This window comes from Talpa europaea, assembly GCF_964194135.1.
Source record: "Talpa europaea genome assembly, chromosome: 2".
NCBI classification, from domain to species: domain Eukaryota; kingdom Metazoa; phylum Chordata; class Mammalia; order Eulipotyphla; family Talpidae; genus Talpa; species Talpa europaea.
The window spans coordinates 36,122,135-36,148,315 of NC_140068.1; the positions used below are offsets into that span (position 1 = coordinate 36,122,135).

Genomic DNA, 26,181 nt, shown 5'->3' on the forward strand with positions numbered 1-26,181 from the left:
TTTACAGAAGTTGAAAAAGCCTGCTAGCTAATCTTTCTTTTTTTAATGACATACATAGCAAATGTTTTTATTCAAAGAAGTGATAAATATAGCCAACATTTGGTATAGTTGTCCATTTCGGCTTGTATATTATTTTTTATTTTTAAGATTATGGTACTCATTTCCTAGTACTTGAATGCATCTTGTCATGATGTTTACATACACTGTTGTCAAAGCAGTGTAGACCACAGTAGACATATTCCATAAATCACTAGAAATTGGCTTAAATTTGTTTCTTGGCATTTTAATATCCAGAATAAAAAAGGAAATAATTACAATAAACAGTACCCATACAATAGAAACAGAATCATTACCACCTTTCTCAAGAGAAATAATTTTTCCTGGTACTAAGGTAGATCTTAAGTCTCATAAAAGAAATATGGTTGTTTAAGGAACAGTGTCTTACATATGTTGTCAACAAATATAACTGTATTTCACAGAATTTATAGGTTTTATAAATTAATGTGTTAGGAAAAAGTTTTACTTAGGATAAATACAGTGTATGTGGTTTTCCAGATCCAAAAATAACACTATCAGAGGCCATATTTAATTCTCAGAAGGTTGTGATTAGCAGACAGCTTGTGTGTGTGTGTGTTTATGTGGGGGGGGGGTGAGGGGAGATGGCCTTTGGCAGGATTTTGTGCTGTTTTCTATTTCACTTTGTCTTATATTCACCAATCTGTTCTGTGCTTGGATTTTGAAGGCATTGCATGTAACCTTGCATTTAGAGGAACAGATGTACTATAATTTATACTTTTAAAAAGTAAATAGAACATTATTTCTCACATGTGAACGTAATCTAAAAGTTTGATTTCAAGGATCTTAATGTTATATTCTCTGACTAGCACCTATAAATTTACATATGTGGATTCTACCAATTGGAGCATACTCAGGCATCCTTTTATGGACATGAAAGTGGATGTCCACGCTACCTCATAGTAGGCAAGTGAAGCCAGTATATTCCTGAGGAAACAGATCTTCATTCACTGTAATGTATGGGCAGATAATGAGCCAGATCTCAAAATTCAGTGATCATCTACTTTACAGATATGCTTACGCTTATAGAAAATCTTTAATGCATACATGTTTTAATGCAGTTGTTATCAACATTTTTCCATGGTATCAAATATTTTTCTAAAAATTAGAATATCTGTTCTAACTTAAGCATTGTAAATTTCTAATAACCAGATAAATTATCTATAACATGTAATGTCAATATAACTGAATGATTTTGACTTGCTTTATAGAATTGTGGCTTTAACATTAATGAACTGTTTGGGCACAGCCACCAAAGCAATTATTTTTATTTTGTCTAGTTTCTTGGATAATTTTTAGAAAGGACTATTCAGTGACCCATTGAAACTACTTCGATTAGTATGTGATAACATGAGCTTAAAGACACTATTTCTTTTAGAAGTATCAAGGTCCTAAATTGCTCTTATCTTCTGATACTAGTTAAGAAGAACTAGATCCAAATCTTTGTCTTCCATTTTTACAGAAAGGAAGTGATAATATTTATCATCTGCTTTCATTGTTGGTATCATAAATTGTGTGCTTTTGTGTATTTTAAGGAACAAAGTATATTGCTAAAGGATCTTAAAGGTATTTTCATTACACTATGTATTTTTTAAAAATTACAATAGGAGAGAGAGCTTGAAGCAAATAAAAAAGAAAAAATGAAAGAAGCTCAACTTGAAGCTGAAGTGAAGTTATTGAGAAAAGAGAATGAAGCCCTTCGTAGACATATAGCTGTTCTCCAGGCTGAAGTTTATGGGGCAAGACTGGCTGCCAAGTACTTGGATAAGGAACTAGCAGGAAGGTGTGTAGAAAAAAAAAAAAAAGGATACCCATTGTTTTTTAAACACCCTGTGGTCTTTGGTGACAAATTGGATATTTAGTGAAGTTGATGCCTATCTTTTGTGGGAAGTGGAACTGTCTTTACCCTAAGCAATTTTATAATTGGGTATGACATGCTCCTTAGTATTTACAGCACTATATATTGCAGATTTATTTAGTCATACTAAGTAACTATTCTGCTTTACTTTCTCTCTCTCTCTCTGAATTGCTAACAGCTTTAAAACTGAACTTTTACCTACTTCCTGCCTTGACTCCATAACAAATGATTTTCACATATATCCACAGCTTCCATGAAGAATTCTTTCTGTGATCACTGAAACTCAGTTGCCTCTCAGAAACCCTGTGGAATGACAATGATTTTATCATAATAATACAGAGTTCTGCTTGTATTAATTTTTTTGCAATGACTTACAAACTTTGGTGATTAATATGAAATAATTTTCTGTTCATTATTTGTAATGTCACATTAAGAACTAATGTAGAACCTGTAAAATTTTATATTAAGGAGCACATTTTCTAACCACTTCTACCACAGGTAAAATAATCACTTTGTAAAAAGAAATTCTCATTAGAAGAAATGTCTTTGTACAGTTAGCCTCATCTAAAGACAGGCATTCAGTATTTGATTTCTATGACCTGTCTTGATTGCAGCAAGACATGAAGCACATGTTAATTGACATTGGTGTCCTGAATTGTTTTTAGATATATGATTTAAGAATATGACTAAAGAAGTTCTCATTCATTTTTTTTAAACTGGTTTTGCCGTGATGACACCTGTCCTTTTCAGAGGACAGATTTATCTTTATAATTCTGAGAGACAGGAGGTTTATGAGAATTAATTTTATTACTAACAGATTTTTGTAGAAAGATATATGTACTTATTTTTAGTAATTCTTCTGAATTCTCTCTATATTATACACAATGAAAAATTCACCAAATTAACCCTGTCCCCAATATTAAGAGTCCAGCAAATACAGTTACTAGGACGTGATATGAAGGGACCTGCTCATGATAAGCTTTGGAACCAACTGGAAGCTGAAATACATTTGCATCGTCACAAAACTGTTATCAGAGCCTGCAGAGGACGTAATGACCTGAAACGACCAATGCAAGCACCACCAGGCCATGTATGTTTTGCTATTTCTCGCTTAGTCTCTTTTTTCCTATAATCAGAGGGTCATTTTATTTTCTTCATTCTAATAGTTTGTAAAACTTTATTTAATAAGTGAAAAGGGATCTAACTTATTTAAAACAGATAACATATTTAAAGTTTCAGCAATCTGTAGCTTTTAACAAACTGACCTGCCCTGAAAGTGATATCAATGAAGGTAGTAAACTATTGTTAGCAAATGTACATTTATATTATATTGGGCCATATTTTTAAATTTTCTGCATCACGATTAGGTAGATTTGAATTTTTTTTAAGCTTAGCGGGGAGTGTGGGGGTGGTCATGTTGATAATTCGGCTAATATTTCTGGGCAATTCTTTAGGGAATTGAACTAAATTCAAATGTAGTTTCTGAACTAATAATTACACCTGTTTGGTCTTGAATTAAGATGAAATTTGAGTTCTGCCCAGTTGTCTTCTGCTTAAGCTACCATTATAAAGGAAACTTTTCTTTCTATCGGGACAGATCTTTATTAAATTTCAACACAACAGCTGCCTAATGATACAAATGTTAATATAATAAAAGCATGTCAGACCCTTACCCAGTAGTTCATATTTCCTAATACCATATGAAGATTATTTAAGAAGAATCAACATATATGAATGGTATGTCAGAGAGAGAAGTAGGGATTGCAATAAACACACACACTGTTGTCTTCTCTGGTCACTGGTGTTTCCCACTACCATCTGGTAGTGACCTGATGACAAAAGTTATTTTATGCTAAATTACTTTGAACTTCTAACCTGATAACCATGGAATTTTTAAATAAAATAATGGATTTAATAAGATTTAACACTTTGACAGTCACTTTGGAATAGTGAAGAGTATGTCTTAAAAGAGGACCTAGTTGGATTCAAGGAGATACATTGGAAAGATACTCTAGGAATTCAAGAGGAAAGCTATGATAGCAGAAGTTATTTGAGAGGAAGGGCAAGTTTGAGAGCATTAGAATCAAACTTTTGTTGGAGTAGGTAAATGAAAAAGAGTCTGAGTATTTGGTTTAGAAATGAGTAAGATGATGGTACTGACTGATAAACATATAGAGGAAAAGGCTGGTTTTAGGAGAAAGATGATTAAGATCGGTTTTAGACTGTAGTGTTTGCGGTACCCAGTGGGACAGTCAGGATATTTCCAGTTGGATATATGATTCTGGAATTCAGAAGAGTAGTTTCACTTGAAAAATTATTAGGGAAATCATCCATCTGTTACAGTTGAAACAATGGCATTGATTCATTGACCCAGGGAAAATATGTAGAGAGTAAAAAGGATACAAGGCTCATATCAAACTAGAAATCCACCACTAAAAGATAGCAAGAAAGGCCTTAATATATGGAGACGGAACAACAAACTACTGATGACTATTGGGTTAAGGAAGAAATCAGAGAAGAAATAAAAAAATACCTCGAAACAAATGATAATGAGGACACAACCTTTCTGTACTTATGAGACATAGCAGAAGCAGCACAGAGAGGAAAGTATATTGCTATATAGGCCCACATCAAGAAAGAAAAAAAGAACTTAAGTAAATAGTTTTATCTCTTGCCTAAGGAATTAGAAAAAAGAATAAACAAAACCAAAAGCCAGTAAAAGGACGGAAATAATAAAAACTTAGAGCAGAAATAAATGAAATTGAAATAAAAAGATAGTCCAAAAGATTAATGAGACCAAAAGCTGATTCTTTGGAAAAAAATCAACAAAATAGACAAACCTCTAGCTAGTCACAAAGAAAATAAGAGACAAAACTCAAATAAATACGGTCAGAAATGAAGCCAAAGAAATTACAGCACATCTCAGAAATTCAACGGATCATAAGAGACTACTATAAGCATTTATATGCTAGTAAGTTGAATATCCTGAAAGAGATGGAAAAATTAGAAAATATACAACCATGCAAGACTGAGTAGGGAAGAAATAGAAAACCTGAACAGACCAATTAATTATAAGTAAGGAAATTAAAACAGTAATCAAGTTTCCCAAAAAACACAAGTCCAGGACCAGTTTCACAAGTTATACCAAATCTTGAAGATGAGCTAATATCTATCCTCCTCAAACTCTTCTGAAAAGTTGAGAAAGACTTTTTATAGGGCTAACATTACCTGAATACCAAAACCAGACAAAAAAAAAAAAACACAAAAAGAAAACTTCAAACCAGTTTCCCTAATGAACATAGATGCAAAAATCTTCAACAAAATCTTAACATACCAAATCCAACAGTGCATTGAAAGGATTATAATCATGACTCAGTGGGATTTACCTTAGGTGCACAAAGATGGTTTACATCTGAAAATAATCAACATCATTCACCACATAAAATAAAAGAAAAAATAAAAATTAGATGATCGTATCAATGGATGCCAAGGGCGATTCAACATCCAATTATGAAAACGCTCAAAGAACTGGGATAGATGGAACATAGCTCAACATAAAAAAGACCATTTATATGACGGAACCACAGTTAACATCATTCTCAGTAGTGAAAATCTGAAAGCTCTTCCACTAAGATTTCCACCAATACAAGGGTCTACTTTCACCACTGCTCTTCAACATAGTATTGGAAGTCCTAGCTAGAGCTATTAAGCAAGAGAAAGATACAAAAGGAATACAAATTGAGAGAGAGGTAAGACTACTTTTATTTGCAGATGACATGAAAATATACATAAAGAACCTTAAAGATGCTACTGAAAAACAAATTGGAACAATAAATCACTTCAGCAAATTGGTGGGATACAAAATCAGTACACAATACACAGAAAGCAGTTGCCTTCCTATGTGAAACCAATGAGCTGGAACAGTAAGAAGACATACAAAGGGCTAATAGACATGAAAAAATCCTCATCAATACTTATCATCAGGAAAATGCAAATAAAACCCACACTGAAATACCATTTCACATTCATGAAAGTGATCCATATCAAAAAGAGCAGAGGCAGGTGTTGGTAAGGATGTGGAGAAAAAGGATCCCTTTTACACTGTTGGTGGGAATGTAGACTGGCCCAGCCCCTGTGGAAAATAGCATGGAGGTTTCTCAAAAGGCTAAAAGTGGATGTTTCATATGTGCCAGTAATTCTACTCCTAAGTAGAAGAATATGAAAACACAAATTTGAAAAGAAATATACACTCCTCTGTTCATTGCAGCACTATTTACAATAACCGAATTATGGAGACTACCTAGGTGTCCAAAAACAGATGAACGGATCAGAAAGATGTGGTAATATACATAATGGAATACTACTCAGCTATCAAAAATATACACTAGCTACTTGTAACAATATTGATGGAGCTGAAGGGGTTTATGCAAAATAAGTCAAAATGAGAAAGACAGATACCATACAGTATCACTTATATGTGGGATATAGAGAATCAAGTCAGATAAAGCCAAATGAATAACAGTCCCTACCGATGTGACAATAGAACTGAGGCTACCACAGTTGGGTGGGGGTGAGAAAGAAGTGGAGAAGAAGCACAATGGATTATGCTGAGTGGTAGATTCTGTGGGTCTTTTGGTTGGGTGTGGTATAACACCTGAAGAAGGAGATCCTATACTCCTAAAACACAACCAATGTTCCCTGAATTAAAAAAAGAAAATAGAAGGAGGTCATGGATGGAAAGGAATTTTTATGGAATGATAGGAGGAGATGAATAGGCAAAGGAAGGAGCCTGTACATATATCAGGGATAAGCCATCTAGAACAGCAGTGTATTAGAAAACAAGGAAAAAAGAGGGTTTCAACAAGGGAGAGAGGTGAACATTATCAACTTCTTATGCAAGGTTCAAGTAGTGACTGAAGTGTTTATTGGATGTAGCCATATTGGTTACCAGTGACTGTAGAGAATATAATTTCCATGGATTACATAGGGGTAAAACCCTAATTATAGTTATTAGAATAATTAATGTTATTAGCATTATTAGAGACATGGAAGTGTAGTTAAATGGTGAGGATTAAATGTGTGTGGAGCTTAAGGAAAGATAGAGTAGGATAGTAACTAAAGAAGATAGTAGGTAATTAAAGTTTTTAATTTTGTTTTATGTTTATACATTTTTCAACATTTTAAAGCTGGAAGAGACTTAGACTTTATAAGTTGAATAGGCAAGAAGCTGAGAGGAAATGAGTAAAGGTACCAGAGAAAGAATTACTAATGGAGTAAGGTCTTGTAGACTCCAGAGCCCAAAGGCATCAAAAATTAATCAATGATCCAGTTGTCCATTTGTTTCTCAATTCTATAAGTTTGTGAAAATGTCCATCTTTAAGATATTTTCCAGTGAACATAAGCAGTTACCCATTTTTATTGAAAATATTTGTTCATCAATTAATTCTTGGCAGTAATTTCTTTTCTAAAGTCCTATAGTTTAAAAAAAAAAGATGTATCAATATTAGGAAATTGACAAAAGAGGGAGAAAAATCAACTACACATTTCACAACTTTGACAGATAACTTCACTTTTCCATTTTTATCTATTACCTATACTATGTATCTATTTGATGAAAATAATAAAGATTTCTATAAGCAAGTTTTATAGGACAGGCTTATTCCATTTACTGTATTATTTAAGTAATAATAATTTTCCCTCCTTTTCCCCCATACGAAAAGGATCAAGACTCTTTAAAGAAAAGCCAAGGTGTTGGTCCAATTAGAAAAGTGCTCCTCCTTAAGGAAGATCATGAAGGCCTTGGGATTTCAATTACAGTAAGAAGTAGTGCTTCCAGTCTTTTCTACAATTATAGTATAATCATGCTTCTTTGTTGGACATTATTGGGAAACAAAGTATTCTGGATATATTTTCTAAATAAATAAATTTTCCTCATGAGCACCAACATTTCTGTATAAGCTTTGTTAAATGTGAATCTTCCTAGTAACTATTAAGTATGCCTTTAGTGACAATAATTTTTAATTCTTTCATTATGACTCAAGTAGTAGTTTAGTACCACATCCAGTGATGCCTCCAAGAGCCTTTGGAAAATGAATTTGACTGTTTTCTTCTATGTTAAATAACTCCAAATTGTATGTTCTTTTTCTAGAGTATGTGTTATCTTTCTTTTGTCTCATTTCTTTGCTGTCATACTTTACTGCCTCTTCTGGGATTGAGCTAGCCTTCCTTTTAAACTTTGATAGCTTTGCAAGCAGTAGTTCAGTCTTGAGCAACATTCCTGAGAGCAATCTATTAAAAAGTGCATATTTGAAGTCGTTTGGCTATTGCTTAATGCTTTATTCCTCATGAATGGATAAGCTGACTTTAATATTCATTTATTAATAATTAGGCACTGTATCAGTTCAGTTGCTTTCTGGTATTGTTTAATGTAAGAATGTTTCTTGTAATAAAAAGCTTATCCAGTGGGTATTTATTGAATATCTATCTACCTTTTATTATGTGCTGCCTTCAAAGAGCATTCATTTTGGTAGGAGAAATATGTGTGTGTGCATATATAGGACATAAAAAGCAGTAGGAATGAAATACTACATTTTATCACTTTTTCCTTGCACATTTTTTAACATTTTAATCTCTGAAATTGAGATTCATTTTATAATCTTACATTTATTTTTGTGGTCCATAAGATAATGGTGTGCTCTGTCATTCATAGTGATTTAGATAAGATGAAACCTAATGGTGTGGACTACTAATAAACATTTTCATTTATGTTTAAAAGAGATTGGTTGATATAGTTTGTTGTTTTGTTTTCCCCTTCTGGAATATTTTAGAAAGGTACATGTATGTTATTAATCATTTTACTCAGAGTTAATGATAGTCATAATTTATCTGCCATTAATGTAGAAATTATTATATTTTTTGCTAAGTGGCAAGTAACATTTTACTCAGTATTCATACAGTAGAGGTGCTTATTAAAAGATCCTTTTATTGCTAGAAGAGTCTGTAACTATACACAGAGTAAACTAATTTACTGTTTTGTTATTGTTAGGGTGGGAAAGAACATGGTGTTCCAATTCTCATTTCTGAGATCCACCCAGGACAACCTGCTGATAGATGTGGAGGTCTCCATGTTGGAGATGCTATTCTGGCTGTTAATGGAGTAAATCTAAGAGACACAAAGCATAAAGAAGCTGTAACCATTCTTTCTCAGCAGGTAAATTCCCTTTCTGTACTTATATTTCCCTTAGGAGCTTTCTCAAGTAGTCAAGTGTTTATATATTTAGATACTAGCTTCCTTTGATTTGGGGTTTTTATAGAAGATATGTGGCCAGATACACAGACCAAAATTCTTATTTGTTCTTTTCACAACTATATAACTTTGAGTGTGTTACTTCAGTCTTCTGTGCTACAGTCCTCATCTGGGAGCTGTGAGAATTAAGTACATATACACAAAAAGTGCTCATAGCAGGAGCTCATATTTAGGAAGCAAAATATCATTAATGAGTAAAACACATAAAGCTAGAAATCAGCTATAAAAAAAAACTGGAAAAAGCCTTAAATACCTGAAGTCTAAACAACATGTTGTTCATAGCTGTTGCATGAAAGAGGAAATTAAAGTGGAAATCAAAAAATACTTGAGACTAATGAAAACAAGGCTAAACCCATTAGAATTTGTGAATGCAACAAAAGAGGTCTTAAGACAGGTGATAATTGAAATATAGGACCATATTAAGAAACAAGAAAAATCTGAAACAACTCAACTAAATATTACACCCAAAGCAACTTGAAAAACAGGAAAAGACAAAACCCAAAGTTAGAAAAAATAAATATTATGAGAACAAATAGGGGCCTCTCCTGGTGGCGCAGCGGTTGAGTGCTCGGTTGCGAGGCTGCCGGCAGCCTCTGCAGCACCAGTTTGATCCCCGGCCACGGTGAGGGTCCCACAAAAAAAAAAAAAAAAAAAGAACAAATAAATAAAATAGAAATTAGAAAGTATATACAAAAGATCAGTGAAACTAAGTGTTGCTTTTCCAAGAAGCTAAACAAAATTGACAGGCCTCTCTCTTGGCTAACAAAAAAGAGAGAAAACATGAATAAACAGAATGAGAAATGAAGGATGAGAAATTAACTACAGATAGCATAAAATGTAAGGATCATAAAATATTACTATGAAAAACTATATAAATTTGATAATCCTGAAGAGATGGACATATTTCTAGAATAATGAGCTTATTAAGATTAAACTAGGAAGAAACAGAAGATTAGAAGATACAAATCACAATCATGAAAATTGTATCAGTAATCAAATATTTCCCTCAAAGCGAAAGCTCAGGGACAGCTTTATTAGTGAATTCTATCAAACTCTCATTTTTTTTAATTTTTGCATAGAAGAACTGGGGTATAGGTCAGAGGTGCAGGAGTGAGAGGATTCACCAGAGACAGTGGAGAGCAGAATAGGTGGATTTACTGAAATACTCTGCTAAGGGGAGCAGCGGGTGAGACTGGAGACATCTGCTGTGCTGTATGTGGGTTAAGTCTTCCTGACTGGGTACGAACTCAGGCCTTAGTGGTGATAGCACTGAGATTTAACCCCTAGACCACCAGGGAAGTCCACTATCAAATTTTTATTTATTTTTTTAAGATTGATTTATTTATGCATACAAGAGCTGGGGCACAGGCCAGAGATGCGGGGGGTGAGAGGATTCACCAGAGACAGAGTGGGGAACAGAACAGGCAGGCTGACTGAAATACACTGCTGTGGGGAGCAGTAGGCGAGACAGGAGAGGTCTGCTGCGCCCTGTGGGTTGCTCCCTGGCGGGCTGGGGATCAAACTCGTGCTGCATAGGCTGCATACAGCTTCATAATGCTGTGCTTAACCCCTTGCACCACCAGGGAGACCCCACTATCAAACTTTTAAAGAAGAATTTATTATGCCCATCCTGCTCAAATTGTTTCTAAAAACCCAAGGACTGCTTCCTAATACTTTTTTTTTTGATGTCAGTATTATTGTAATACCAAAACTAGACAGAGCATAAGAATAAAAAGAACTACATTTACAGTAAAATGAAAGGAATTTGAGGGAGTTATATGTAATAAAGCAAATCAAAATGACAAAAACAAATATTGGAAGTTTACATAATAGGTGATTCAACAAAGTAAAATACTGTTATAAAAAGCATGGGTGCCTCCCTGGTAGCGCAGGCGGTTCGACTCAGCGCTGTGAAGCTGTCTGCAGCCTTTGCAGTGCCTGTTCAATCCTGCCAGCCTTGGAGCAACCCACATGGTGTGACAGACCTCTCCTGTCTCGCCCGCTGCTCCCCTCAGCAGTGTATTTCGTCAGTCTGCCTGTTCTGTTCCCCGCTCTGTCTCTGGCGAATCCTCTCACCCTCCCGTGTATCTGGCCTGTACCCTGGTTCTTGTATAAATAAAATAAATCTTTAAAAAAATAATAAAAGCAATGGACAGTGATAAATGGAGACTTTTGAGATTAAGAGAAAGGAGGGGAGGAAGAACAAGTCAAGGATGTATGAAAAAATTGTAATTTTTTTTACTTGAACACTAAGTTGTTATTAAAAATATACATTTAGTAGAAAGAGCAAGGACTGTGGAGTCAAAATTCAATTTTTCTGTTTTTCTTGTTCATCATTATGGAGAGTTATCTGCTCTCTCCAGAGTTGTCTGCTCTCTCCAGAACTCACTCAAATGTTATTCTCCGGATTGAAGGATTTAATTTTTTGTGCAATAAAGATAGTAATAGTAAATGACAATTACTGTTATTACTGACTATCTTGATTAACACTATGTCTGGTACTCAGGAAATTTAACAGTTTCAAGACCTGCTGTTCAGTAAGAAACAAATCATGTGTAGAGGTTTCTTGAATTAGTCAAAAAAATGTTTGTCTGATGCACTTATGTGCAGCATTAATATCTGACTATTTAGATGGAGCTGCTGAATTGCCATGAAAAGTACAAAATGGCAAAATAACATTTAAACTGAACATTTGTTGCAGAATTCTGTAAATTGTAAAAACTTAAGCATCCTTTTTAATTTCAGGTCTATTAGCAAAACTTTCATCAGTAGAAAGGGCTACTGTAATATTAAAAGGAAATTACTTGTGGAGAAGATTCATGGGATTGATTTGAAAATGGTGGCCTTTAAAACCTCTTTTACCTCTTGAGATTGTAGAATTTCATTATCTCTTGTTTTGAAAGGAACTACTTCTGAGAGGTCTGACTATTCCTCAGCTCTATATCCCTCACCACAAAGAACTTGGAAATCTTCTTTAGGTTATGATTACAACAACTTAACTTTCTCATTTTCCTCCATTTTAGAGAGGAGAGATCGAATTTGAAGTAGTTTATGTGGCTCCTGAAGTGGATTCTGATGACGAAAATGTAGAATATGAAGATGAGAGTGGACATCGCTATCGTTTGTACCTTGATGAATTAGAGGGAGGTAGTAATTCTGGTGCTAGTTGCAAGGACACCAGTGGGGAAATCAAAGCGTTACAAGGTAAAAATCACCCTAAAGGCTATTATATTTATTATTAATAAACTTTTTAAATGGACACTTCAGATATTTAGCAGTATTTTCTTATGATGGGGAAACCATCATTAGTAGAATGAATAACTTTTCCTTGGTTGTAGTTTTATTCCATGGGAGGGGCTCTGACGGCTGGGTAGAATTTGCTTTTAATGTTAAATATAAGCTGTTTTCTGTAAGGGTTGGCTTCCCCCACACAACCCAAGACTTAATCTTCTCAATGAAGACGTTAGAAGTACCTTTGTTTTCCCCAGTTAATGCCTTCAGTGATTTCTCTCTTCCCCCATCCTCCCTTATCCTGGCTAAGCACCATGTGACAATTAAAGCCACATGGGTGAGGGCCTCCCCTGGTGGCGCAGTGGTTGAGCCCTGGGCTGCGAAGCTGCCCCACAGCTTCTGCAGCGCCAGTTCAATCCCTGGCCTCTGGCAAGGGTCCCACATGGTGCGACAGACCTCTCCTGCCGCGCCCGCTGCTCCCCTCAGCAGTGTATTTCATCTGTCTGCCTGTTCTGTTCCCCACTCTGGCTCTGGTGAATTCTCTCACCCTCCCACGCTTCTGACTGTACCCAGTGCTTGCATAAATAAATAAATAAATCTTTTAAGAAAAAAAGTGCTTTAAAAAAAAAAGCCACATGGGTGAGCTATTCAATGGTGCTGGGTCTCTCCCATTGCATACAGGAAGGTTTGCATCATCTTATTAAACTTCTCTATAGATTTTGCTCTTACCTAAATCAAAGAAGAGCCACTCACAGTACAAGGTACATAAACTGAGTGGAAAAAATTGATATGATTTCAAATTCCATATTGTCAAATTTTGGCTCAATATCAAAGAAGAATATTGACAGTTATCTGAAAAAAAAAACTATTAAAAGTACACTTCTCTTTTCCAACTAAATTTAAGGGCAATCTTTTTTCATATACTTGTAACAGATTAAGCAGAAGGAAATATGAGAATCCAGCTAATTTTTTTTTAAAGATTTATTTACTTATGCATAAAAGAACTGGAGTATAGGCAAGAGGTGTGGGGGTTGAGAGGATTCACCAGAAACAGAGTGGGGAGCAGAACAGGCAGATCTACTGAAATACACTGCTGAGGGGAGCAGCAGGAGAGGCAGGAAAGGTCTGCTGCGCCATGTGGGTCAGCTCTCTGGCCAGAGTTTAAACTCAGGTCTCAGCAGTTCTAGAATGATAGCGCTGAGACTTAACCCCTAGGCAATGAGGGAAGCCTGAGAATCCAGTTATTTTTTTATAAAGCCAGGCATTAAAGAGAGCTGCAAAACTGTAAAATGATGCTACTTTTTTGGACTAAATATTTTTGAAAAATAGTTATTTCACTGAACACATAGTTATTTGTTAACATTGTCAGTTTTAACAAAGTTAAGTTTTTTAGATTTCTCACTTCCAATTACTAACATGATAAATGCTAGTAATTCACATAACATTAATAACCCACATAAACAAAAGCTCTTTGGAGCTTTTTTTGGCATATAAAGGCATCCTGAGACCAAAAGTTTACAAACTTCTGGCATAGAGTTTTATTGTGAACTGATGAACTCTTGCCCTTTTGGTAAAGCTATATTTGGTAAAGCTGTGTCATCTACACAAAGACAGCAGTGGCAATTACTGTTTTCCCATGCATTTTGAACAAAACCTTTGTGGCAGTTTATTGAAAGCTTATGTAGCAGCTCTGCCTATGAGTTCATTATCTTTTATATTTTCTGTCATTGTAAGAAAACTTGCCCCTTTTTTGCATACAAGACTAAAAAAACTTCTCTTTTGTCTATGTAAATTGTATACCACTTAAAATATATCTTAAATAACCAAAAATATATAAGCCCCTAAAACATATCACTATTAACTGACTCAAATCACAAAAAGTATATCCATTTGTTCTTATTTAGCACATGTCACATCTCACTAAATTGATGACATAGCCTCATTTTTTTGCAAGTCTACTTGTTTTGTAGATTAGCCAAAATTAGTTTTAATCTTTCAGCTGGATATTATATATATATATAGTATTTGATATCTGTTATAAGAAAGAAGAATTCTTTTATTTAGGAATTGTTAACTTGATTGATCTAGGGCCCTGTTACATTGCTTCATTATTTTTTTTTAAGATTCTATTTATTTATTTATTTATTTATTTATTTATTTATTTATTTATTTATTTATACAAGCACTGGGTACAGTCAGAAGCGCAGGGAGGGTGAGAGAATTCACCAGAGCCAGAGCGGGGAGCAGAGCAGGCAGAAGGACCGAAGTACACTGCTGAGGGGAGCAGTGGGTGGTAGGAGAGGTCTGTGCGCCATGTGGGACCGTCCTCCGGTAGCCGGGGAGCAGCTGGGGATTGAACCGGCGCTGCAGAGGCTGCGGGCAGCTTTGCAACCCAGCACTCAACCACTGCGCCACTGGGGAGGCCCTGCTTCATTATTATTAATTACAGTAGCTATCTATTAGTTTTGTCTCAGTAAAATTATGAGCTTTTTTTTTTTCATCTTTAAATTAGAAAGTATCTGCTTTTTTCTGTCTTTGTTCCAGGGTTTAATAAGAAAGCAGTAACTGATGGACATGAAAATGGAGACCTAGGAACATCAAGTGAAACTCCACTAGAAGACAGTGCTTCAAAATTAGATGATCTGCACAGTCTGTATCATAAAAAATCTTATTAAATTGACTGTCTGCAGACAAGATTGTTAATTAAACTATTCTGAATTTGGGGCACTAGGGAAGAGTGACAAAGACTATACAAGATCAAGGGAGGCTATTTGTTGCCTAAATGAAAGGCGGGTACCTCAGGGCTTCATGTGAAAATTCTAAATGCATAAACTCCCTGTTTTCTGTGGTATAATTAGCTATTGCATGTAAAGCAATTGTGATTTTCTTAAAACTGTAAAGCACCAAAGCATGTGTTTCCCACAGGGATATCACTAGGTTCTTAAGTACCGAATGAAGCACTACTGTTGTATTTGGTTTCTACTCCATTTAGTGGAAGGACAGTGCTAACCAGAATTTTATAAGAAATAGCCTTTAAGTACAAGAGAATAAATGTATTCATATTATATGTTCCAGGATGTTAGTGTGGTATTTCAAAGGACAGAACTTGACTCAATGAATTGCAGAAATGCAGGCTTGACTTAATATTTTTTTCTTTTGAAGAATGGTTTTATTTTTTTTTTAAATTTATTGTGTATCCTGATATCAAAATCAGTCCTTAATGATCATTTATCGTAGTAAGTTTGTATTTCAGCTTTATTCAATGCAGTTCAAAATAATTTTCTTTAAGCTATTCTTAATCGTGCTGCGCTTGAAAGTTTCTGAAAAGTTATTGTTGTTGTATTTTTATGTTTTTAAAAGAAATGCAGACGAGTATAAAATGCCTGTTCTCAATTATGTTGATCTTTGTGCATGGTATTAGAGCATTGCATTATTGTTTAGTCTCAACAGTTTGTGAACCACAAAGATAATTTTATACATTTTGAGTTATTCATAAAGTTTGTCTTGTAATATTCCTGGCACTTAAAGATAAATTTTTCTGGCAGTAAAAGCTCAAATTTATTACTATGTCATGAAAAATACTGCATTCAAACAGCAGTTTTCTTTCCAAGTGGCTGATTTGTCACTCATCTTAAAAACTGAGGTGCCTGGTGGACAAGATGAGGTAAAGACATTTTAATACAGTAATTGTTTTGGTTGACTTTTCATGTCATTGTATGTCTGACTAGAGGACTTTTTATATGCAAACTAAAGAGTTGTTGTCTTTCTCCCAGGATTAAGCATGGAATACCTGCTCTCTTACTTACCCATGTGCAGGCCTCTGTACCCTGTTGGGGATAGTAAAACGCTGCACTTAAAGTTTTGTTTTAAAGGATCTTCATTTGAGGGAATATTAAGTGGGGGAAAGCCAATAGGCTTTATGCATATTATCAGTCTCTTCATTTCTTATTCAGATATTCTGTAATATAAAAAACATTGTCTTTCCTAGATGCACTATATTTTTGTTCATAGGTAAATCTATAAAATGTATATACTTTATTTGGTGATTTTGCTATTTATAAGTTTTGTGTTTTAACCATTGTTCATTTATAGTTTGTTTTGGGCAGTTTCGTTCACTATATATCACCATGTTTTTTTGTAATAGAAATGCACTTCATGGCTTATTGTTACTGATATTAAAATACCTTGTAACATAATGTTGACTCTCAAAGCTAGTATTTAATTGTACAACTGAATAGGCAATCTACATGATATTGTTTGCTCCTGACAGGCTAGGTCTTTAAAAGAAAAAGTCTTTTATGTTTTTCTACTCCAAACACATATTCCCATACATGACATGAAATCTGCGAACTGGATTTTAGCCTGTATATTCATTTGGTCAAAAAAATTCCCAGCCCTCCTGCCCACTTGTGACTATGCTCTTTTTCCTTCTCCTTTTCCTAATAAACCTATCATTTTAAACTGTTAAAAAAAAATTCCCATTGTAGCATATCTGAAAAACTTTTTGCTGCGACTTGAAACCATGTTGTTCTTATCCTATTAAGCCTGGGATGGGATGACCATGGCATTTTTTTTTCATAGAATTTTATTATGACTGGATCTTTAGTAAATATTAGCTAAAAGCTTTTGCTTTTTAAGAAGTGTCTAATAAGCATGAAGTATTTTCTTCATCTTAAATTAGCAGTCTATGTCATAAGGATGGTATGAGATAGTTATATAAATTCCTCTCATGGGGAATAAAATTTTTGCAGGTAGTTTAAAATCACATATGTCAGTTCCCTTTTCATTCCTGGTTCACCTTGGTTTTCAAGCCTACCTGAGAACACTGTTGCTCTGATGCTACTGTGAGTTTCCTGTCTGGTGTTTATAAAGTACCGAGCTAGAACTTATTTTTGGACTACATGCTCCTTGGGGGATGAACTAGGAATTGCAAACTTTTTTCAAAGGACTGAAGGAGAAGCAGCTTTTATATTTGCACATAAATAGGAAAGAAACTCATGACACTGGAATTTCTAGGACAAAACCAAACAGAAGAAGAGACTGTTGCAAAGTCATTATAATTAAAAAGGACAAAATATATATACAGCTACACAGCAAAACAAGAAAAAATTTTCAGTAGAAGTATGAGGGTTGTATGTTTATTAATTATATTTACATTTTAACCTCAAATTCTCTTCTACATTAGCTTTCTTGTGAATATGATGGAAAAGCAACATTTAGGTTATGAGATTTGTCCAGTGGATCTTTAGGAGTAAAAATTTTGAAGTCTTGGTCATTATAACTGAAGAGTTGCAAACATTACCACAGCTTGTCCTTGGTGCTAACTTTATTCCTCCCACACTGGACTTTTTTTTTCAAGTTTAAAAACAAAATATATGGTTCATGATTTGTCCGCCTAAATTATACATTATTCGACATCCTTATTATGTAATTCACTATTCCACCTACTCAGTCTTACACTTAAGGTCAGCTACATTCTATAGGATTTATGACAAATGTATTATATCTAGTTAATAATTTTTAAGTAACCTGTAAATAATCTTCTACATTAAAATGATATTGATCTGATTTAAAAAATATTCTCTGTTTCACATTATTTTGGCTTATTATTTATTTCTAGTAGCTTCTATCATTTGTGCCAACATGTCATAAAGTCCACGCAATGGCTGAACCTAGTTACAATTGTGAAACGACTTTTGGGAGAATTAGGAATTAACTGCTTGATCTTGAATCATAACTATTTAATCAGACTTAGTTAAAAGCATATTGGTTGGAAGGAACTGCCAGAGCAACATTGGGGCCAATTCTATGTTGAAACTTAGTGGATGACAAAATCTCAACTCTCCTTGGCTTAGTTTTATGTTGTAATGTCAATAGCCAATGTTACCAATGGGGATAACATTTATATATAAAAATTAGAAAACCTGTTAGATAATGTGTAAAAGGATATACTTTCATTTTCTCATCTAAGCATATATAATTTATAGTTTCCAAATAATGTACAATATAATTTTTAGAAACATTTGTAAACACTTCAGTTTCTTGGCTTCAGAAGTTTTACATACAGTCACTTCTAGTAAACCTAAGGATTAAAATGTGTAAAATTGTACAGGCATGACTTTTCTTTGCCAAGGATATTTGAGGTCAGTCAGGAAATAAACTTACAAATGTTAGTTTACTCTAAACATTATTGTAAGTTATTTCAGAAAATTACTAGTTGTGAACATTTAAAAATAGGGTTTTTTGTTGGTCAATGACTAACCTTGATTTAGTCCTAGTATTAACATATGCTATCTTTTGTATCATTTTAAACTTTCAGTTTACCAAGCAATTTGGGGGAAAAATCTTTTCCCTGAATTCGTCTGCACAGGATATTGCTCAATTTGTGAAATGTGAAAGATTATTTGCATTTTTGTTGTTGCATCAGTGTTCTATTTTAGGTGTTTTATATCTTTTTTTTAAACTAAAAGGTATTGATTGCAAATTACCATGTGCTATTGGTGCTAAATATTTCTTTGATAATACATTTTTTTCCAGGTGTATTTTGAGAATTCTAAACACTGTTCTGACAGTCTCAAGAATACATCTCTCAGATCTACAGCAAGAGGGAGCACAACTGAGTCCTGTCTGCTGAGCTCTGAAATCCAGCCCTGTGTTCATGCAGAGGCTGTGCTTCTCATGCACTGTGGCCACCAGTGGCTGAGCACCCCAGGGATATTATAACTCCTGGACTTTGACTTGAGGACTCCCTGATGGTATTGTCTAAGTTGCTTTCACCCAACCTTCCTTTCTCTTTTACTCTGGGTCATACCTGTTTTGGGGACTGGTTGCCTCCTAGCCTTCCGTCAACCCCAACTCCCTCCCTATTCCTCACCAGCATTCCCCTAATAAACCTATTGTACAACTGATGTTGTGATATCTGCTTCTTGGGAGGCCCACACTAACACAAGTGGACCAGCAGTGAGATCTGAAGAAACAGGTTAACGGGTACTGGCTCACCTCGCACTCAGAGGTGAAAGAGATGACTTCGCGGTTGGTGACTGGCATACATGTAGTGCAGTTCATAGCTCGGTTCTAAATATTTTACAGAGCAGGCCCAAACCTGTTATCTGTAGAAAGACCTGCTTCAAGGTTCACCCTTGAGTAGTGTCCAGCAATTTGTATTTTGGGAGTGTTTCCACTATTTTCCAGCAGTTAAGTGTGGTCTACCAAAATGTTTGTATAAATATAAAGGTTTATGTCAGACTCCTACTTTCCTTCAGGTAGTTGGAATTTAGGTACATGCTAGGGCTACATGTCTGACCCCAATTAAAGACCCTGCTCAGGCAAGCTTTCCTGATAATACTCTATTCATCTTTACTAGTCTGGTATGATTCTACTGGAAGACTCTTGGAGTCTACACCTGGTTTCCTCCAGTCTTTGCCCATGTGCCTTTTTCCTTTGTTGAATCTGCTTGGTGTTCTTTCTCTGTAATAATTATTTACAAGTTAATAAATCATAATTTACCTGTTACTCATAAGTTACAGGTCTACTTACTCTTATGGGTTCTTATAGCAAGTCACTCAGCCTAAAGGTCTTGGAGACCCCAGACTTAGGTAGTAACTTGGAAAAGTGTCTCCATGGAGTGGAATTCTCTGAAGGCTCAATGATGCATACATTTGAAAAAAAAAATGAGAACAATGTTTACAAGAACAGAGTTGGCCGGTCACTGCTAGGTGGTATCAATGACCTATGGAAGGATAATGAGACAGCTGTTACCAAGCTGTTGCTGCTGAAATGCAGCCAGAGGATCTCAGGATAACTTACAAAGAGGCCTTTTCTTCTGGGATGGAAAGGCCGAGGTTCAGGCTAAACATCTAATTGTTACCGTCATAGAGCTTCAGAGAATTGAATATTTGGTTAAGATCTGTCTGTCTGGTGAAAGTCAGGGACCCTGGTGGAGAAAACATGGACCTCTGAAACATAACATCTGGGCGTATGTATGGATAGTCTGAGGATGTTGGTGCTGTAGAGTCCCTACTGTACCCGCTGGTCTTGCAGAGGCGCCACCCTGTCTTCTTCCCTACACCAGAAGATACCAGAGAGGCTGCTAACCCCTATCACCCTTTTGCCTCTCTTAAACAAGAGCTGCCCCTGTCAACTCTCAGATCCAGGGCTATAATTATAACCAGGGTTAATCCTGGCAATGCCTGCCTGTGAATGTACTGGGTCTAGAAGGGTGAAAAAAAAAAAAAAAACAAACTAGACACCAAAAATGTAAGAATTTGCTAGCATATGTCTGGAAGGGTGAAAAGAGACTAGATACCAAAAATGTAAGAATTTGCTAGCATATACTGGGATTTTGAGAGTGCTTGATTGATCAAAGACTTAACTCCAGTTAAGAGTTCCAATAGAAAAAATTTATACAGCAACAAGTTATTTACAAGGAATACACCTAAAACATAAGGACACAGAAATGAAAATGTAGCAATAAAAATGATACACAGAAAATAGATTCTAAAGAAAGCTGAGAGCTATGTCCACATTGGAAAAAATAGACTTCATAAAAACAGAAATAGAGAAAGTTACTTAAAATTCTAAATGGGCCACAAAGTTAAAATAATATTACTCTTGTATATGCCAATTTAAAATAGCCTCAAAATATATAAAGCTAAAAAAGATTTAAGAAAACTTAAAAAATCCATCATAATAGTGAAAACAAATCAGGAAATATTTGAACAGTGTAAGTAGTGAGATTGTTCTCAAATTCAATAACAATATTTGTTTGTAAAATACAGTGCTCTGGATTAAAATTAGGCAGATGGGTTAATGAGTTATAAGCAGGAAAATTGGATACACTAAACGTAAAACAGACCTAGACCTGAATTCTGTAATCTGGAAAGGAAGAATTTGCAATTTGACAAAGTACCAGCAGGGGGCAACAGGTTCCAAATATGATAATTCTACTACTGTCTATCAGAGCCTGGTAGGCTTTTGGAAATCTAACAAATAAAATGCTCTTATTATTAGGATGAATTGAGGACTAGAAAAGTTACACCATTTTTCCAGGATCTTACAGTAAGTGTCAGCATTAGGGATCAAATCCCACTCCTGATTCTATTTTAATAGGCTTGGTTCAGAGGTAAAAGGAAAATACAGTCTTCTCTGGCCCCAATAGTTATTTTTTTCCTCAGTGTTGTAAGGTTTGGTGGGGCCTAGGATTGATATAGTTTTAATTTTTAAAAAACACTTCAGCTGCATTGAAATTTCACTAGAAATAAGAGATCAACTAAAAACTACTAGTTTTTCTGTCATTGAAAAACTTCCTAGAATGTAAGAATTTCTAAATTTACATTGTAGGCTCTAGACCTTGAGACTATAACATCCCCCCTACACACACACACACACACATACACAAAACCTCTTCATGTGTGTGTACTGCCCCATAGTCTTCAGGAAATAATATCTGTGACATTCAGAAACGTGTCATTTTCACAGATGCCTGCCTACTGTCAGCATAGTTGAGGGCCTACTGTACTTTTGCTTAGGGCTGTAAAAAATTGCCTTCTCTGGAGCAGAAAAGTAGTAGAAGTTTCAAAAAATCAAAAGCTGATTTTTTTCAGGAGGAAAAAAATAGATAAACCAGTGATTAACCTAATCAATAGGAAAAAAAGTAAAAGCAAGTGCACAAAATAATAAGGGAGAAGTAGCTATAAGGGCAGATGAAACTAAAAATATTAAGACTGTTCAATTCCCTATGAATACATTTGACAATTTTTCTAAGAAAATGTAATTTACCGAAACTGAATCCAGAGTCTTTAAAATATAACTATTTCTGCAGGCAAAAAAACAGACAAAAGTCTTCAGAGTGATCTTCCTCACCATCTCTACCAATTAGCAGAATATATAGTTTCATAGGACCATGCTATCCAACCTTATCCAATTACCTTGAGCAGGTAATTCAATGCCTAGCAGGAGAGAGACAAAAACTTTAAAAACCCGACAAAAATTGACACAAAGGGAGACAATGGAAAGGCCTACATTGCAAAAAAAAAAATCAATGGGAAAATTCTGAATAAAATGTTATCAGTACGAATTCCTCAGCATCACAGCCAAATGTCTGTTCTAATGATGCAATTGATCATATGCCTGTCTAGAGGTGAGCCCTAGGGGAGAAAATCATTTGCTTTTAATTTTATGGACACTGAAAAGAATTCAGTCAAAATTCAACACCCACTGTTTATGAGACCAATAAAAGGGAATACATGGGTGCTTTAATAACAATCACAGGTAGCGAAACATAATAAATCTATGCCCCAAAGCCAGCATCATGTTTAGTATGGAGATGCTGGGAGCATCTAAATATAAAATATTATAATGTTACACTATTTTCAGACACGGTCATTTTCCCAAAAGAATTAAGAATCAACTAAAAATTACTTGAAACACCAAAGTTAGTAAAGGAGCAGCACGTTTTTCATTCCCAGCAACCAAACAGAACAGAATAATAGCAAATACCAACAAGGTGTTTGCCATGGTCAAGTGCTGTTCTTAGGGTTTTACAGTTAGTAACCCCTTGTCCCCAAAGCCCATAAGGTTTGTGCTATTATTATCCTCGTTTATACATCAGGAAATGGAATCAGAAAGAGAGAGAGCAAGTAATTCCTTCTTAGTCACACAACTAGAGCAGAATTGGAACCAAGGATTTTTGCTTTTTTCACTAGGCCTTACTGCTTCTTGATATATGAAAAGGTAAATGAGAATATGTACAATTGCAACAACAAAAACATCTAATCATAAGCCAAAGAAGTGCAGTACTTATTTGAGAACCGTTTTAACCACCCTGATAGAATGCAAAAGAAGACTGGAGAAAATGGGAAGGGATAGTGTATTTTGTGTATGTGTTTAACTGATACATGATAGAGATAAAAGAATGAATGGGCGATAAGGCAAATGAAAATTCCAAGCCTTGCTGGATCAGTCTTGGAAGAGAGAAGACAGATAGTCTTGTGCTGTATAACTGCGTTTTGGCCAAGGATGGATACATAGATGAAGGTGGTGTTAAATATAGCCCAGGGGTGTAGTAGGCCAGACCATCAAGTACATTCCGTGACATTCACAGAAGGACAAAAATGCCTTAGAGACATTTCTTGGAATGTACCCTCATTGTTAAGCAACTGCATGACTAATTGAAAGGGTTGGAATATTACAGGAGAATTCTTTACACTTGGGAGAGACTTAAACACGTTTGTAGGATGAAAGGAAGTTATCAGTTGAGAGGGAGAATGGAAGCTAATTTCCTTTTCCAAGGAGCATCTGAGACAATGGAGGAGGCAATGGAAATTAGATCTCAGGTGGCAGTTCCCATTGAGGGAGGGAAGTGCTGGAAGGGAGGCCACGCCCACCCCTCTGTGGGAAGAGGACAGGCAGGGAGCTGCAGGCTCTGATTTTAATGACATTTTTAAATGAAGGCGGTAGCAAGATCCCAGAGTAAAGGAAGAACATGGAAAATGTCAGTGCTTTGAAATAATTGTTGAGGGAGATGGGGAAAGAAAACATCAAAGACAAGTGAAAAGGATGAGGAGCAAGAGGCTCCAGGTAAATTGGAAGCCAGCAATTTGTACAAGCCCCAGTGTGAAGTTAGGCAGCACTCACCTGCTGCCGGATGGAGCTGTGGACATGGCATCCTGAAGGGCCCTCAAAATGTGGGTTCCTGGAAAGACAAGGGAGTGAAAATGCTGAGACAAAATATTCCAAAGAGGGGTAGGGGAAGAAAAGCAACGTAAAAAGCTTAACTAGAGGAAAATGGTGGGATCCAGGCACTATCTTAGTGAGTTCAGTGAGCAAATAGGAGGAAAGGTGAGGAATTAGAGGACTTGATGGTTCTCCAGAGATAATTACTAAGATTTCAGAGCTGGAATTCTTGCTGATAACAAGAGTGTGCACGTGTGTGTGGGGATGTGTGGTTTCAATGGAGCAAAGGTCATTAGAGTAGAAGTCAAAAAAACACATAAGAGGGCCTTCCTGGTGGTGCAGGTGTTCAAATCTCAGCACTATGAAGGTATCCACAGCCACTGCAGCATGAGTTCTATCTCCAGCCAGGGAGGTGACCCACAGGGCACAGCAGACCGCTCCTGTCTCGCCTGCTGCTCCCCTCAGCAGTGTATTTCAGTCAGTCTGCTTGTTCTGTGCCCCACTCTGTCTCTGGTGAATCCTCTCATCCCCCACACCTCTGGCCTGTTCTCCAGTTCTTGTATGCACAAATAATAAAAATAAATCTTTAAAACATACACACACACAATGGGCACTGTATCCCTAACCCCTTGAGCTGGATGAAAGTTCTCAGTGGATGGGGAAAGTGGCTTGAAAGACATTAGGGGCGGCAGCAAGAAGGAAAGGTGAGGTGAGAGTCATAAAGGGTTTTGAACAGACGTGAAGTTGTGAGAATGAATGAAGAAAAGGGACGAGGAGGAGGTGTGCCTTGCCTCCTGGCCTTAGCGAATACAGTGGTTGAAGAGAAAAGGCAGGGGCCTCCCCGGTGGCGCAGCGGTTGAGCGCTGGGTTGCGAAGCTGCCCGCTGCCTCTGCAGCGCCGGTTCGATCCCCGGCCGCTCCCCGGCCACCGGAGGAGGGTCCCGCATGGCGCGCAGACCTCTCCTGCCGCCCGCTGCTCCCCTCAGCAGTGTACTTCGGTCCTTCTGCCTGCTCTGCTCCCCGCTCTGGCTCTGGTGAATTCTCTCACCCTCCCGCGCTTCTGACTGTACCCAGTGCATGTATAAACAAAAAACAAACAAACAAATAAAATAAATAAATCATGCCTCTATAAAAAATAAAAAAGAGAAAAGGCAGTCTCCACTTGGAAAGGTCTCCAAGGGAAATGGAGTTGGAGAACAGTTTCAGAGGTCAGATTGGGCAGAAATAAATGAAGCTATTATTGATATCTATTATGTATAAAATACTATAAGTTAGACTTCACAACAGCCTATTTATAATTACTTCCGTAAGTCCCAGGATTAAGAACTGGGTTTAGAAATCACCAGCATTCAAAGATAAGCTGATATATATTAAAGCTTGTAAGAGTCTATTGAACATTTGGTGAACTTGCTCATGAGTGAGTCAGTAGAAATGAAAACAGGACAGAACTGCAAGAACTTCTGGCAATTCATTTATTGAACAGATACTTACTAAACACTGTTCTGGGTGTTGGGGGTACATAGGGGTAAAAGCACATGAAAATCCTTTCCCTGATGGGCTACAGTCTAGTGGGAGGGAAAGATAATAAATAAAAAAATGAAAATGCTTGCTGTATTCCACAATTATAAATGATAAGGAGAAAAGTAAAGCAGGAAAGAGATAGAAAATTGTTAGGGAGAGGAAGCAAGTCTTCAGGGAACAGTACTACTTCCAGGCTACCGTGGGGCTCTAAACATCAAGGACAGTGGCCAGTTAAGGACAGGTCACTGTGGGTTCTTCACTTCCACACACAATTGCAAGACCACTCAAGTTCAAGGGACAACAAATAGGGAGAGTGGGGAACAAAGAGTTTCTAAGGCCACAATTGGCCAGCTATCTCACCCCAGATGGTGTCCACAGTGTCCAGAAGTCCCAAACCAAAGGCCCCTCATCCAAGATAGTGCTGTACCATCAAGGAGGGCCCAGTGCTCATCACACAGCAGTAAGCAGCAGGCTAGGATCCAATTCATCGTAGCTGGAGGTGGTCACGGGCAGGGCCA

General features: G+C 36.2%; 1 protein-coding gene across 2 annotated transcripts in view; it reads left to right on the top strand.

Moving 5' to 3' along the window:
• The window catches only part of GOPC (golgi associated PDZ and coiled-coil motif containing), a gene marked incomplete at both ends in the record, with an annotated part of 38,461 nt that extends 23,316 nt beyond the window's left edge, over positions 1–15,145 (top strand). For both annotated transcript variants that reach the window (XM_084227892.1, XM_084227893.1), the window contains 6 exons: positions 1,683–1,860; positions 2,860–3,023; positions 7,654–7,749; positions 8,979–9,143; positions 12,263–12,443; positions 15,015–15,145. In XM_084227892.1, the coding sequence (XP_084084018.1) occupies positions 1,683–1,860; positions 2,860–3,023; positions 7,654–7,749; positions 8,979–9,143; positions 12,263–12,443; positions 15,015–15,145 (915 nt within the window). The remainder of the gene's footprint in view (positions 1–1,682; positions 1,861–2,859; positions 3,024–7,653; positions 7,750–8,978; positions 9,144–12,262; positions 12,444–15,014) is intronic.
• Positions 15,146–26,181: the final 11,036 nt, after the last annotated feature.